Here is a 15,700-nt window from a genome sequence, read left to right on the forward strand (position 1 = left end):
GTGCTACTCTTCTTTATCTGGGGAACATTAACTGATTTCACTGAAGAATGATTCTAGAGCTCAATGTTTAACATAGAGTTTTAGTAGGGGGGTTTCTTTGCCTGTAGTTACATTGCTCTGACTGCAAATATCCCGCCCTACCTCCTCCGGAGGCTCTCACCCTATTCTGACTACATCCATGGTCTCTGTCTCAATTAGTCCCAACCAAAGACCACAGTTCCTTAAGCAGCACTGTGAGAAGTACATCTCTTTCAGCAAACAGGAAATCAATTGAACAATTTAAACACTGTTCAAACATAATGAACTCTTGTTGAAAAACAGCCTCTCGTTACCTTTATATTATACTGAGATGAGATTCCACTCCACCGCAGAAGGGCACTTTGTTCAGTGTCTCAATGAAATAATTAATTTAAATGAAATAAAATCAATTGTATGCTTTATTTTTTAATTCCCCTATATTTGTAATTATACTTTAAAGTTTAGCCCGTTCGTGATCCTCTCATGAGGCTCTGACACCTTTCACAGAGGTGACTGGGCAAAGCAGGGAGTTAATTCGGGTAGGACAACATTGCTCTTTAAGCTGAAATCCCTGCAAATGTAACTATTCCAGAGGACCCTGGACAATAACTGATTGGTTTAGCATCCTTCCCGGAGGAGAAAGTACCAATCCTAACTCTAAAATGAACAAATACCCAGTTACCTCTGCCCAATTTACTGCTTGAGTAATGTAACAAACAGGCCTTACAGCCAATTAATTATACATGAAGGTTTAAGTGTATGTCAGATAAAACATACTCGATGCAGAAATAAAGGCAGCATTAGGTCAATTAGATTAAAAGGTTCTTATTTTCCATTCATTCATTCATTCATTCATTCAAACATACTTATTAAATGCTGGCTAAATGCTAGGGACTTAGTAACATGTTTAAATAAGATGGGAGGGGGCGGAGCCAAGATGGCGGCGTGAGTAGAGCAGCGGAAATCTCCTCAAACCACATATATCTATGAAAATATAACAAAGACAACCCTTCTTAGAATAAAGACCAGAGGACACAGGACAATATCCAGACCACATCCGCACCTGAGAGAACCCAGCGCCTCGCGAAGGGGGTAAGATACAAGCCCCGGCCCCGCGGGAGCCGAGCGCCCCTCCCCCCAGCTCCCGGCGGGAGAAGAGCAGGCAGAGCGGGAGGGAGACGGAGCCCAGGACTGCCGAACACCCAGCCCCAGCCATCCGGGCCAGAGTGCAGGGCGCTCGATACTAGGAAAACAGGGCAGCAAGAACAGTGAGCGGGCACCGGAGGCCTGGCGCTGGAGACATAAGAAAAGCGCGCGACCATTTTTTTGTTGTGGTTGTTGTTGTTTTGTTTTGGTGAGCGCTTTTTGGAAGTCTTAAATGGATAGGGACCCCAATACTACGGAAACAGGGCAGGGAGAACAGTGAGCGGGCACCGGAGGCCGGGTGCCGGAGGACATAAGAAAAGCGCGTGACCATTTTTTTTTTTTCTGTTTTGTTTTGGCGAGCGCTTTTTGGAAGTCCTAAAGGGATAGGGACCCCAATACTAGGGAAACAGGGCAGCAAGACCGGTGAGCAGATGCCTGAGGCTGGCGCCAGAGAATAAAGAAAAACGAGCGGCCTTTTTTTTTTTTATTAAAAAAATTTTTTTTTTTTTAATTTAAATTTTTTTTTTTTTTTCCTGTGGTCGTTGTTTTGTTTTGGCGGGTGCTTTTGGGAAGTCTTAAAGGGGCAGGGCGGGACACTTAATCCAGAGGTAGGGAATCTGGGAATCTCTGGGCACCCTAACCCCAGGGCTGCAGGGAGCAGGGAGGCCCCTTACGGAGATAAATAGCCTCCCAGCAGCTCCTGCTCCAACGCGACTCCACCACTTTGGAGCAGCTGCCCGAGCCAGGCCACGCCCACAGCAACAGCGGAGATTAACTCCATAGGAGCCGGGCAGGAAGCAGAAGCCCTGTCTGCGCGCAGCTGCGCAGCACAAGCCACTAGAGGCCGCTGTTCTCCCAGGAGAGGAGGGCCACAAACCAACAAGAAGGGAAGTCCTTCCAGTCGTCACTCGTCCCAGCTCTGCAGACTATTCCTATCACCATGAAAAGGCAAAGCTACAGGCAGACAAAGATCACAGAGACACCAGAGAAGGAGACAGACCTAACCAGTCTTCCTGACAAAGAATTCAAAATAAGAATCATAAACATGCTGACGGAGATGCAGAGAAATATGCAAGAGAAATGGGATGAAGTCCGGAGGGAGATCACAGATGCCAGAAAGGAGATCACAGAAATGAAACAAACTCTGGAAGGGATTATAAGCAGAATGGATAGGATGCAAGAGGCCATTGATGGAATAGAAACCAGAGAACAGGAACGCATAGAAGCTGACATAGAGAGAGATAAAAGGATCTCCAGGAATGAAACAATGTTAAGAGAACTGTGTGACCAATCCAAAAGGAACAATATGCATATTATAGGGGTTCCAGAAGAAGACAGAGGAAAAGAGATGGAAAGTATCTTAGAAGAAATAATTGCTGAAAACTTCCCCAAATTGGGGGAGGAAATAATTGAACAAACCACGGAAATACACAGAACCCCCAACAGAAAGGATCCAAGGAGGACAACACCAAGACACATAATAATTAAAATGGCAAAGATCAAGGACAAAGAGAGAGTTTTAAAGGCAGCTAGAGAGAAAAAGGTCACCTATAAAGGAAAACCCATCAGGCTAACATCAGACTTCTCAACAGAAACCCTACAGGCCAGAATAGAATGGCATGATATATTTAATACAATGAAACAGAAGGGCCTTGAACCAAGGATACTGTATGCAGCACGACTATCATTCAAATATGACGGTGGGATTAAACAATTCCCAGACAAATGAAAGCTGAGGGAATTTGCTTCCCACAAACCACCTCTACAGAACATCTTACAGGGACTGCTCTAGATGGGAGCACTCCTAGAAAGAGCACAGCACAAAACACCCAACATATGAAGAATCGAGGAGGAGGAATAAGAAGGGAGAGAAGAAAAGAATCTCCAGACAGTGTATATAACAGCTCAATAAGCGAGCTAAGTTAGGCAGTAAGATACTAAAGAGGCTAACCTTGAACCTTTGGTAACCACGAATTTAAAGCCTGCAATGGCAATAAGTACATATCTTTCAATAGTCACCCTAAATGTTAATGGGCTGAATGCACCAATCAAAAGACATAGAGCAATAGAATGGATAAAAAAGCAAGATCCATCTATATGCTGCTTACAAGAAATTCACCTCAAACCCAAAGACATGTACAGACTAAAAGTCAAGGGATGGAAAAACATATTTCAAGCAAACAACAGCGAGAAGAAAGCAGGGGTTGCAGTACTAATATCAGACAAAATAGACTTCAAAACAAAGTAACAAGAGATAAAGAAGGACACTACATAATGATAAAGGGCTCAGTCCAACAAGAGGATATAACCATTCTAAATATATATGCACCCAACACAGGAGCACCAGCATTTGTGAAACAAATACTAACAGAACTAAAGGGGGATATAGACTGCAATGCATTCATTCTAGGAGACTTCAACACACCACTCAACCCAAAGGATAGATCCACTGGGCAGAAAATAAGTAAGGACACGGAAGCACTGAACAACACAGTAGAGCACATGGACCTAATAGACATCTATAGAACTCTACATCCAAAGGCAACAGGATACACATTCTTCTCAAGTGCACATGGAACATTCTCCAGAATAGACCACATACTAGGCCACAAAAAGAGCCTCAGAAAATTCCAAAAGATTGAAATCCTACCAACCAACTTTTCAGACCACAAAGGCATAAAACTAGAAATAAACTGTACAAAGAAAGCAAAGAGGCTCACAAACACATGGAGGCTTAACAACATGCTCCTAAATAATCAATTGATCAATGACCAAATCAAAATGGAGATCCAGCAATATATGGAAACAAATGACAACAACAACACTAAGCCCCAACTTCTGTGGGATGCAGCAAAAGCAGTCTTAAGAGGAAAGTATATAGCAATCCAAGCATATTTGAAAAAGGAAGAACAATCCCAAATGAATGGTCTAATGTCACAATTATCGAAATTGGAAAAAGAAGAACAAATGAGGCCTAAGGTGAGCAGAAGGAAGGACATAATAAAGATCAGAGAAGAAATAAATAAAATTGAGAAGAATAAAACAATAGCAAAAATCAATGAAACCAAGAGCTGGTTCTTCGAGAAAATAAACAAAATAGATAAGCCTCTAGCCAGACTTATTAAGAAGAAAAGAGAGTCAACACAAATCAACAGTATCAGAAACGAGAAAGGCAAAATCACGACAGACCCCACAGAAATACAAAGAATTATTAGAGAATACTATGAAAACCTATATGCTAACAAGCTGGGAAACCTAGGAGAAATGGACAACTTCCTAGAAAAATACAACCTTCCAAGACTGACCCAGAAAGAAACAGAAAATCTAAACAGACCAATTACCAGCAACGAAATTGAAGCGGTAATCAAAAAACTACCAAAGAACAAAACCCCTGGGCCAGATGGATTTACCTCGGAATTTTATCAGACATACAGGGAAGACATAATACCCATTCTCCTTAGAGTTTTCCAAAAAATAGAGGAGGAGGGGATACTCCCAAACTCATTCTATGAAGCTAACATCACCCTAATACCAAAACCAGGCAAAGACCCCACCAAAAAAGAAAACTACAGACCAATATCCCTGATGAACGTAGATGCAAAAATACTCAACAAAATATTAGCAAACCGAATTCAAAAATACATCAAAAGGATCATACACCATGACCAAGTGGGATTCATCCCAGGGATGCAAGGATGGTACAACATTCGAAAGTCCATCAACATCATCCACCACATCAACAAAAAGAAAGACAAAAACCACATGATCATCTCCATAGATGCGGAAAAAGCATTTGACAAAGTTCAACATCCATTCCTGATAAAAACTCTCAGCAAAATGGGAATAGTGGGCAAGTACCTCAACATAATAAAGGCCATCTATGATAAACCCACAGCCAATGTTATATTGAACAGCGAGAAGCTGAAAGCATTTCCTCTGAGATCGGGAACTAGACGGGGATGCCCACTCTCCCCACTGCTATTTAACATAGTACTGGAGGTCCTAGCCATGGCAATCAGACAAAACAAAGAAATACAAGGAATCCAGATTGGTAAAGAAGTTAAACTGTCACTATTTGCAGATGACATAAAAAACCCTAAAGACTCCACCCCAAAACTACTAGAACTGATATCGTAATACAGCAAAGTTGCAGGATACAAAATCAACACACAGAAATCTGTGGCTTTCCTATACACTAACAATGAACCAACAGAAAGAGAAATCAGGAAAACAACTCCATTCACAATTGCATCAAAAAAAATAAAATACCTAGGAATAAACCTAAGCAAGGAAGTGAAAGACTTATACTCTGAAAACTACAAGTCACTCTTAAGAGAAATTAAAGGGGACACTAACAGATGGAAACTCATCCCATGCTCGTGGCTAGGAAGAATTAATATCGTCAAAATGGCCGTCCTGCCCAAAGCAATATACAGATTTGATGCAATCCCTATGAAACTACCAGCAACATTCTTCAATGAACTGGAACAAATAGTTCAAAAATTCATATGGAAACACCAAAGACCCCGAATAGCCAAAGCAATCCTGAGAAAGAAGAATAAAGTGGGGGGGATCGCACTCCCCAACTTCAAGCTCTACTATAAAGCCATAGTAATCAAGACAATTTGGTACTGGCACAAGAGCAGAGCCACAGACCAATGGAACAGACTAGACAATCCAGACATTAACCCAGACATATATGGTCAATTAATATTTGATAAAGGAGCCATGGACATACAATGGCGAAATGACAGTCTCTTCAACAGATGGTGCTGGCAAAACTGGACAGCTACATGTAGGAGAATGAAACTGGACCATTGTCTAACCCCATATACAAAAGTAAACTCAAAATGGATCAAAGACCTGAATGTAAGTCATGAAACCATTAAACTCTTGGAAGAAAACAGGCAAAAACCTCTTAGACATAAACATGAGTGACCTCTTCTTGAACATATCTCCCCAGGCAAGGAAAACAATAGCAAAAATGAATAAGTGGGACTATATTAAGCTGAAAAGCTTCTGTACAGCAAAAGACACCATCAATAGAACAAAAAGGAACCCTACAGTATGGGAGAATATATTTGAAAATGACACATCCGATAAAGGCTTGACGTCCAGAATATATAAAGAGCTCACACGCCTCAACAAACAAAAAACAAATAACCCAATTAAAAAATGAGCAGAGGAACTGAACAGACAGTTCTCCAAAACAGAAATACAGATGGCCAACAGACACATGAAAAGATGCTCCACATCGCTAATTATCAGAGAAATGCAAATTAAAACTACAATGAGGTATCACCTCACACCAGTAAGGATGGCTGCCATCCAAAAGACAAACAACAACAAATGTTGGCGAGGCTGTGGAGAAAGGGGGACCCTCCTACACTGCTGGTGGGAATGTAAGTTAGTTCAACCATTGTGGAAAGCAGTATGGAGGTACATCAAAATGCTCAAAACAGACCTACCATTTGACCCAGGAATTGCACTCCTAGGAATTTACCCTAAGAATGCAGCAATCAAGTATGAGAAAGATCAGTGCACCCCTATGTTTATCGCAGCACTATTTACAATAGCTAAGAATTGGAAGCAACCTAAATGTCCATCAATAGATGAATGGATAAAGAAGATGTGGTACATATACACAATGGAATACTACTCAGCCATAAGAAAAGGGCAAATCCAATCATTTGCAGCAACATGGATGGAGCTGGAGGGTATTATGCTCAGTGAAACAAGCCAAGCGGAGAAAGAGAAATACCAAATGATTTCACTTATCTGTGGAATATAAGAACAAAGGAAAAACTGAAGGAACAAAACAGCACCAGAATCACAGAACTCAAGAATGGACTAACAGGTACCAAAGGGAAAGGGACTGGGGAGGATGGGTGGGTAGGGAGGGATAAGGGGAGGGGGAGAAGTAGGGGGGTATTAAGATTAACATGCATGGGGGGTAGGAGAAAAGGGAGGGCTGTACAACACAGAGAAGGCAAGTAGTGATTCTACAACATTTTGCTATGCTGATGGACAGTGACTGTAAAGGGGTTTATAGGGGGGACCTGGTATAGGGGAGAGCCTAGTAAACATAATATTCGTCATGTAAGTGTAGATTAGTGATACCAAAAAAAAAAAAAAGGGCAGTTCCTGTGTGGTAACCTCCAATGAGTTCTACACAAGAGTATAAAGGGCATATAAAAGTGTAGGCAAAGGGTCTGTTTGTGTTTATACAGAGGATCAAAGCCTAATTGGGCTACCCCAAAAATGAACTAAGATACGATATGAAAAAGAACTTCCAACATCAGCACTCTCTGGAAGACTCATGCCAGAAGATGATCATCAAAAAACCCCAACAACGATCCACGCACTGCTACAGCTGTAGATGCACTCATCCCACCAGTTCCTGGACTTGCCATGGGAATGAGGAAGGAGATATCTAAGCTGGCCTGTGCATACTGTAAAACAACAAATTTGGCTGGATCTATACTGTTGGAACTCAATCAAGAATTAGGAGAAGTACAAATTGTAGCGCTCCAAAATCTTACAACTACAGACTATTTACTGTTAAAAGAACATAAGGGATGTGAACATTCCCCAGGAATGGGTTGTTTTAATTTGTCTGATTTCTCTCAGACTGTTCAAGTTCAGTTGCACAATATCCGCCATATCACAGATAAGTTTTCACAAATGCCTAAGGTGCCTAACTGGTTTTCTTGGTTTCACTGGAGATGGCTGGTAATTACAGGTATGCTTTGGTTATGTAACTATACTCCTATTATGTTAATGTGTGTGCGCAATTTAAGTAGTAGCTTAAAACCTATACATGCTGAAGTTACTCTACAAGAAGATATGTCAAAGAAATAATCAATCTTCCCATGTTTTCTTCCGCCTGCTACTTCTATAGCTTTTCTTCTTCCTTCCTAATTACAACCCTTAAATAGAATTCGTGCCTCATATCAAATTTACCGAGTATCATAATTCTTTCAAGTGGTAAAGATACCTCAAGACAAATGCTGGGCATAGAAGCTACAGGGCATAAATATGCAAAGAAATAAAAAGCTAACCATTTCAAACAATAAGGCTTCTCTCTCACTTACCAACTCTACATTTCCCTGTATGGCCCCGGAAGATGACTGGTTAGCCAGAGACGGGTAAGATTCCTCAAGGGAGGAACAACCTAAGACAGGCACAGTCGCAGGGGGCCATCAGGTGAGAAATTGGGGATCAACAGAGGCGAGGCTTAGAACCTCACCCCCCCGTTCTGAGAGAAATCTTCTGCATACGTGGATGTTTTATTGCCCTTGTCTAGCTTGGATTAACACATAGTCTACAGGCACACGCCTGATCATCTACATTTGCTCTCTTACAACACTAAACTATGTTTTCTACCTTTATCTTGTATCTACCTACCACTTCAGCATTTTATTAAAAATAATAATAATAAAGAGAGAAATGTGGTATCCACATATAAATCAAGTATAAAAATCAAATGAGTATTCATATTTGAACTGTTTATAGTTCATAATGCATGAGCAAAACCGAAGGTTTCTGTGATGGCTGCCCTTGTACTGTTCACCATGTAACTTATTCACTATGTAAGAATTTGTTCTCCATGTAAGAACTTGTTTGTTATGCCTCAGAAGATTGGAGACTGACGAAAATTAGGCTTGGGGTGGATTAATGATTGTGCATTGAGCATTGACTCCCCTATACAGAATTTTATTGTTGTTAACAACCATTTAATCAATAAATATGAGAGATGCCCTCACAAAAAAAAAAAAAAAAGTGTACACTTCCAATGGTAAAATAATAAGTAACCGGGATGTAATGAATATAGTCAAGATATTGTAACAACTTGGTAGGGTGATAGCTGGTACCTAGAATTGTCATGTATATAAATGTTGAATCACTATGTTGTACACCTGAAACTAATGTAATGTAATACTGTGTGTCAACTACCCTTCAATAAAAAAATAATTACTAAATAAATAAATAAATAAATAAATAAATAAATAAATAAATAAATAAGATGGGATCCTTGACTGTCATGAGTTACAGCCCAAGGCTGAATTTAGGGTACAAATGTATCCAAATAATGAGGAATAATGATTCTCCCTCTCTTTTTAAATACTGTATTGTATAAATAAAATGTCCAAGGGCCCACCACTGGGTTGTAACATCTACCTGTAACCATTTAGATAACACCCTCTTTGCAGTTCCATTCTAATGAGTGAGATTGTCTTATCACTTGCCAGGTAACTGTTACTTCTCACCTTTGTGTCCCCAGTGCCTCTGGCACAGTGATAAGCATATTTTAACTTGATAAGCACCTACTGAAATGAGTCAAACTGTCACCCCAAGTCTGCTTTAAATAGTCTTCGGCTTAGTATATTCTAACTACAATGTTTCTCCTTAAATTTTTGATGCTGTAGAGGGCTTTCAAAGCAAGTCAAGGAGGGATCTGGTACGTAGGAGACTGGGAAATCTTCAACCTCACACAAGTTACTTTAGGGTCCTATGTGGACTTGGAATAGTGCCAATAATCAATTCTTATTTATAAATCAGCTCCTTTCACAAATGAGGAATCTAAGAGCTGAGATCAGCTCCTAGGCATCCTGACTCAACTTCTAAGATTATTACATGGCTTCCTTTGTGAAAGTTTTATGTGTGCATTTAACAACACATAATCTAAGACAGCTATTTTCCTTGAACTCTCAATAGATCTGTCAGTTTCCTCAAGAGAATCCAGCCTACCTAGATTTTAATCTCTGAATTGTGGCCTAAGCTATAAAAGTCTTAGCTGAGGTTTTAATGGCCAAGATTTAAGTACATTTAACAGATATACCAGTGGGTGTTCCAATTACTTACACCATTAAAAGGACTTTATGTGAGGACTGGAAAATCAAGTTACTATTAAAAAACAAAAACCACAGTCCATGTACAGTACAATTTACCAGCAGGAAAGATTTCAGTTTCCTGGAAAAGTTTCATATAAAAAGGAAGCCAGGAAAACAAAAAGTCACAATATTCAACACACTCCGAAGGACACCTGGGACTCGTGGTTCTCTGCTCTTCAACAGGTAAAACGCTTTGTGTTTCTAGCACATCTTTTAGACAGCATGCTACTGCCTGTCTATAGGGCATTTTACACCCATAAAGCCAAGTCCAGGTGTGACGGTTTCTAAAGACACTTTGACCTTCACGGTCCTTGCCAGCCCCCAGCTACAGAGATCCAGCCTGCGGGGAACTGCAACAGCTCATTGACCAGTATTTGATTGTATTTTTAGCCTCTTCCCCTTCAAATGAAAATTAACTTGGAGACTACGAGAGTCCCATGTGTTGTTGGATAATTCAAGGCTGCCTTGGCCAGGGAAGCATCTGGTCTGGGACTTGGTGCTCTGCAAAGGGTTGAGCCCTCTCTCACTCTCACAGATGGTCCTGGCAGCAGTAATACGTAGAAGACAGGAAAGTAATTAGTGCCACAGTGCAGCCATTTTACCAGATTCCTAGCAGGAGCTGCTTCTCAGAGCCTCTGGCCCAATTCTCTTTATCTCCAGAACTGAGATAAAGGTGTGTGTGGGGGTGGGGGGGGATATGTTAAGGCAAAAAGGTAAACTTAATAAGGGATAAATCATGGGGTGTGGAGAACCAAATAAATACAGGCATACCTCGTTTTATTGCCCCTCGCTTCACTGAGCTTCACAGACACTGCATTTTTTACACATTGAAGGTGTGTGACAACCCTGTGCGAGCCAGTCTCTTGGTGCCATTTGCCCAACAGCATTTGCTCATTTTGAGTCTCCATCATATTTGGTGATTCTCGCAATATTTCAAACTGTTTCATTATTATATTTATTAGGGTGATCTGTGATCGGAGAGTATGACTCTGACAGCTCAGCTGAGGGTTATTTTTTAGCAGAAAAACACTTTTTAGTTAAGGTTTGTACTTTTTTTTTGGCCAATGTTATTGTACACTTAATAGATGACAGTGTAATATAAACATAACTTTTATATGCAGTGGGAAACCAGAAATCCATTTGACTCACTTTATTGTGATAAACGCTTTACTGCAGTGGTCTGGAACCTAACCCGTGATATCTCCAAGGTATACCCATAATGAAAATAAATATGGACTAGCTTAGTACTGAAAAATATGAAGCATGTGAGTTCAAAGTACTGACTGTGTCTCCAGTGACTAGGAAACTGAAGGCAAGCGAGTGGGTATGTGTGTTTCAGTGCCTGCATGTAAAAACTGTAGATGACTCCTACTACAGTCTATCCTGTGTGGGGTTAGCAATACAAATGTTAAGCTTTGTACCAGAGGCCTTTACCTTTCACTCCATATAGTGTGGGTCTATTTTGATTGTTGCCTTGATGGTCCTTAGAATGGAGCGGATTCCGAAACTTCTAGCTGGACTCATTCTGCTGACCATATGTGTGGTGGGCTGCTCCAGCCAACACTGGTCCTACGGACTGCGCCCTGGAGGAAAGAGAAATGCTGAAAATTTGATTGATTCCTTCCAAGAGGTACATCTCTCCCATCTTCAAAATAAGAGGTGGCTTACACGGTTGAGTTTGTGCTTACATTCTGTGTGCGCCCCATCAGCGCTGACCAGACTCCACCCAGCCCAGGTATTCCAGGGTGGACAGACACGTACCAAGTGAGGCCCCATTCCTGCTTTCGATTCAGACAGGGACTCAGGAAACAAAGAGCAGGAGCAATCCCAGGAGAACACAGCAGCAAGTGTGCCATAGCAGATCCTCCTCGGAGTATACGGATTGCCAGGGACGCACAAGCGCTCAGTTGCAGCCAAGGTCTCCATTGCAAGATGATTCTGGAAAGAAAATCATAGAACTCTGCTTATGTTTTTGTTTTTTATTCTTTGTGGGGTTTTTTTTTTTTTTTGCTTATTTCATCTTTTAAAAATATCTGTGATCATAGCTCAGCAGTACATTTTTAAAATGTATAAATAAGTGTCCTTATCAAGGGTGCATGCCCTATCATTTCTTTTTGCATTTAAGCAAAGAATTTGGAGGCCACTAAAGTGAGGAGTCAGCAAATGCAAAAGGCAAAATAGATGCTAGAAAATATGCTCGGTTTGATTTCATATCATTAGAATCGGCACTAATACAGAATACTTGTTTTACCTATGAAACGAGAGTCCTTTGGATCCTGTGAGGATTACATGAGAGGCCATGTAAGTGAGCTGGCTGATCCAAAAACCGTAAGCAGATTAATAAGAAATAGCTTTTGTTTTCTAGTCAATGGGAAATGAACGAGGCCCTAAAAGGTGGGTGAGCTAGAGAAACTGAAAGCCACTTAGTTTTTCATTGGAAAGACAGCTCTTTGGAGAAAATAATGAACATAATGTAGCCTGAAATAAAGACGCTCCAGAATCTGTGGTCTCTCCACCGAATTACATGTGGAGCAACTCTCATGTAACTGTGACACATTCAGTGAAAACTAGAAAATAAAAAACAACCCCATTCAAAACCATAAGCCCTTGTGATTTTTGCACTGTCCTCTCTGGAAGTTCAGGGCTCCCTTGTCACCAGGGATGGGGTGCGATACGCTCCCTACTGCGCTGTGGCCACTGTCTCCATTAGTGCCCCCTGCCCCTGTCCCCCAGGCTGCACAGGTGCCCGGCACGGAGGGTGTTCGTCAAGGCCCATCCTCACGCCGCCGCCACCTCAGTCCCACAGTCCCCTGGACCTCACTTTCCACACACGGTTTTCAGTGGAAATGGAAAATACTGCTTCCTTTTCATCTCCAAGAATCACATTCTGTTTCCTCAGATGGCCAGAGAGGTCAGTCAGCTGGCAGAACCTCAGCGCCCCGAATGCTCCGTCCACCAGCCCCGCTCTCCCCTCAGGGACCTGAGAGGGGCTCTGGTGAGTCACAGCGAAAAAAGTGGGAGCTGTGGAGATGGATGGGCCCCGGGTCCCTCCTCTGAGGGTGTGCGCCCAGGACAGCTGCCTCTCAGTCCCGGGCTCACCTGCCTGAGGGCCTGAGCTCCTCCTGGCCCGGGGTCCTGCCCGCACTACTGCCCACACCCCCATTCAGCACCTGGACAGTATAAGGGTTGGGACCTTTCTTTCTCTTAAACAGAATTGCAAAGTTTCCTGTAACCATAGACCCCCTGTGATCTCCTAATCATGGCTCTTCTCTTTGGGATGACAGATTTCTTCCCAGTGCCACATGTCAGTTCTTCAGGTATATTCACAAAGTGCCCTAGACTTTTCCACTCTAGGCTAATCCAGTCCATACCGCGCCACCTGATTCCTTAATTGTCCTTTGGTAGGGCATGGTTTTCCGTGGGAAATGTAGAAACCAACAATGGTGCCCTAATTCATTTATGTTTTTCCCTTTGAAATAAACATTTCAAACTAGTAAATTTATACTTCAGAGCCATACTCTCGATTTCCAGTTTTCAGATTGGACCACAGTGATCTTCAAATTCCCACCCGAAAGGGAAATCTACTAACCTAATGTAGGTTTTTGATCTTTACAAATAAGTATAAAGAGAACTGAATGTAGAAATTGAGTCTTGAATTTGTTGGTGTTCTCTGAGCTGCATGCTCCTTTATCTGCAGTAGTCAGAAGGCATTACAGTTAATTGTCAGTCACCAAGCCTGAATACATCATGTGTGGAAGATAAGCTAGTTTTCATTTCCTTCCTTGAACCTCAACTTCCATACCTATAGGACAAAGAGGAAAGGCAGACTACAGGTTTTTATATTTCCTGCCTTTGTCCAATCCCGCTTAACCACATGATGAACAAAACAGCCACCAGTGAAATTTTGCAAACATGACATTAAAAAGAAAGAACAAGGCAAAAAACTAGGTTCAACTGATACTTTCCTTCACCTCCTTCCCCAAATCCTATCCTTACACGATTAATGTAGATGTTATGCTTATTAAGCAACTTTTAAAAGATATGGTTTTATCTCTCTAGTACTTCCTAGTACACAAAAATAAATGGATCTATTCTCTATCAATATTTTATAAGTTAAAATGTCAAAAACATAATGCAATTCAAGTGTAATATCACCCTTGAGATATGTGTTACTTCACATGTATTTCAGGAAAGTCTGATTGAAGAGGAAACTGGGCAGAAGATTTAAACCCACTGGGCCGGAAGCACCGACAACACTGAAGTGTCGTTCTGACACCGAAATCGGTGACCCGTTTATTATCTGTCAAGTGTGTGAATTTCAGAAATTCTCATGCTAAGTTGCACACATTTCATAATGAAGGGCCGTGTTGTGAATAAAGTGGCATAAATGTTAAGGTCTCTAACTCGGAAGTTTGCTGGGGGAGGGACATCGCAAGCTCCCCAGGAGAGAACTGGAAGCGCCCCTACAGGGCGCATGAGAGGCGAGGAGGCGGCAGGTCGGCCCTGCTCACCGTGTCCCGGCTCCTCCACCACCAGCCCACCGCCATGGGAACAGTCTCCCGTTGGTTGGGGCTAAAAAAGGCCAGTGCAGCCGGTTTTCTACAGGCTGCAGCCTCACCCCTTTCCAGAGTCTGCGGAGCAAGATGAGCCGTGGGCAAGGCTTCCTCCCACTTGAAAGAAGTTCCCTCCCCAGATTGTCTCCAGTCCCAGAACCTGAGAGGCGCTTTCGGAAAGGCGGCCTTGCTGGGCTGCAAGTCCCGTGCCCGCTCTGGTTCCACGTGGTCTCTGAGCAATCCAGAGCAAGTGGTGCGTCCTGAGGTTCGGGACCAGGCCTAAAAATGTATAGTGTGCTCATGGGCCTTATCTTCTTGGTATTTCTCTTGAGAAACACTACCGAGTGCAGAGAGCTGAAGATGGGACTCAGGTTTTCTGTTGTCCCCTGCTCAGAACAGCACTGCCACCATGCATTCTCCACAAAGGCCAGTGCCAGGCTTTGTGCAGGATATATTGCACAAATATATTCATTAACCCTCATAACGCCCTTGGCAAGTAGGTACTGTCTTCCCTTTACGCTGAGGAAGCCAGGGCTCCAAGCGTGTAAGGGACGCACGTCTGCCGGGTTCCACGGTCAGGCCCCTGCACTGCCCTCTGACAGGCAGCCTGTGCAACTGGACTTGGAAGCTTCGTCATTTTAACTGGAGCTGAAACAGGATGCTGGGGCCCGAGTCAGCTTAGTTTACTAGTGACCATTTCTCTGTGGGGGTCCCAGACACGACGACACTTTCTCACTTTCCCTCCTAACTTCCAAGTGACTGTGAGCCCATTTGAAAAAAACTCAAATTTCAGACACTTGCCTGATGTCACAGCAACAAACTGCCTACAGTCACACAGCAGGGAAATAGTTCCTTTTCTTTTTTCAATCACACAGATGGAAATTTCCTCCCCTCTTCAGCTCAGAAAAGGGCGGCCATGCTAAGAGGTTTGAACGGGGGTCAGAAAGAGCCCATAAGGGAGAAGATCCTCCCTTTTAAACACAAATATTTGCTACCACACAAAGCTGGATTTCCCAAATATCTCCATTTATGGAATCTCTAAAACAGAATCAAAGGATTTCTTCACTCCCACTTTAATAAAATCAGGCA

The 15,700-nt window shown here is 42.2% G+C and overlaps 1 protein-coding gene across 2 annotated transcripts; it reads left to right on the top strand.

Annotated features, from left to right (window-relative positions):
• Window positions 1–9,214: 9,214 nt before the first annotated feature.
• On the top strand, window positions 9,215–14,559 carry GNRH1 (gonadotropin releasing hormone 1). 2 transcript variants are annotated; one of them, XM_036889072.2, is made up of 4 exons: window positions 9,215–10,241; window positions 11,547–11,688; window positions 12,958–13,053; window positions 14,248–14,558. In XM_036889072.2, exons 2-4 carry the CDS (start codon window positions 11,548–11,550, stop codon window positions 14,284–14,286), a joined length of 276 nt encoding a protein of 91 aa, XP_036744967.2. In that variant the 5' UTR covers window positions 9,215–10,241; window position 11,547; the 3' UTR covers window positions 14,287–14,558. The 2 variants fall into 2 exon arrangements, with proteins under 2 accessions (XP_036744967.2, XP_036744965.2); XM_036889070.2 differs by lacking the exon at window positions 9,215–10,241 and having other exon boundaries at window positions 10,261–11,688; window positions 14,248–14,559.
• The last annotated feature ends 1,141 nt before the right edge of the window (window positions 14,560–15,700 follow it).

The sequence above is a fragment of the Manis pentadactyla genome, chromosome 1 (genome assembly GCF_030020395.1).
Source record: "Manis pentadactyla isolate mManPen7 chromosome 1, mManPen7.hap1, whole genome shotgun sequence".
Lineage (NCBI taxonomy): Eukaryota > Metazoa > Chordata > Mammalia > Pholidota > Manidae > Manis > Manis pentadactyla.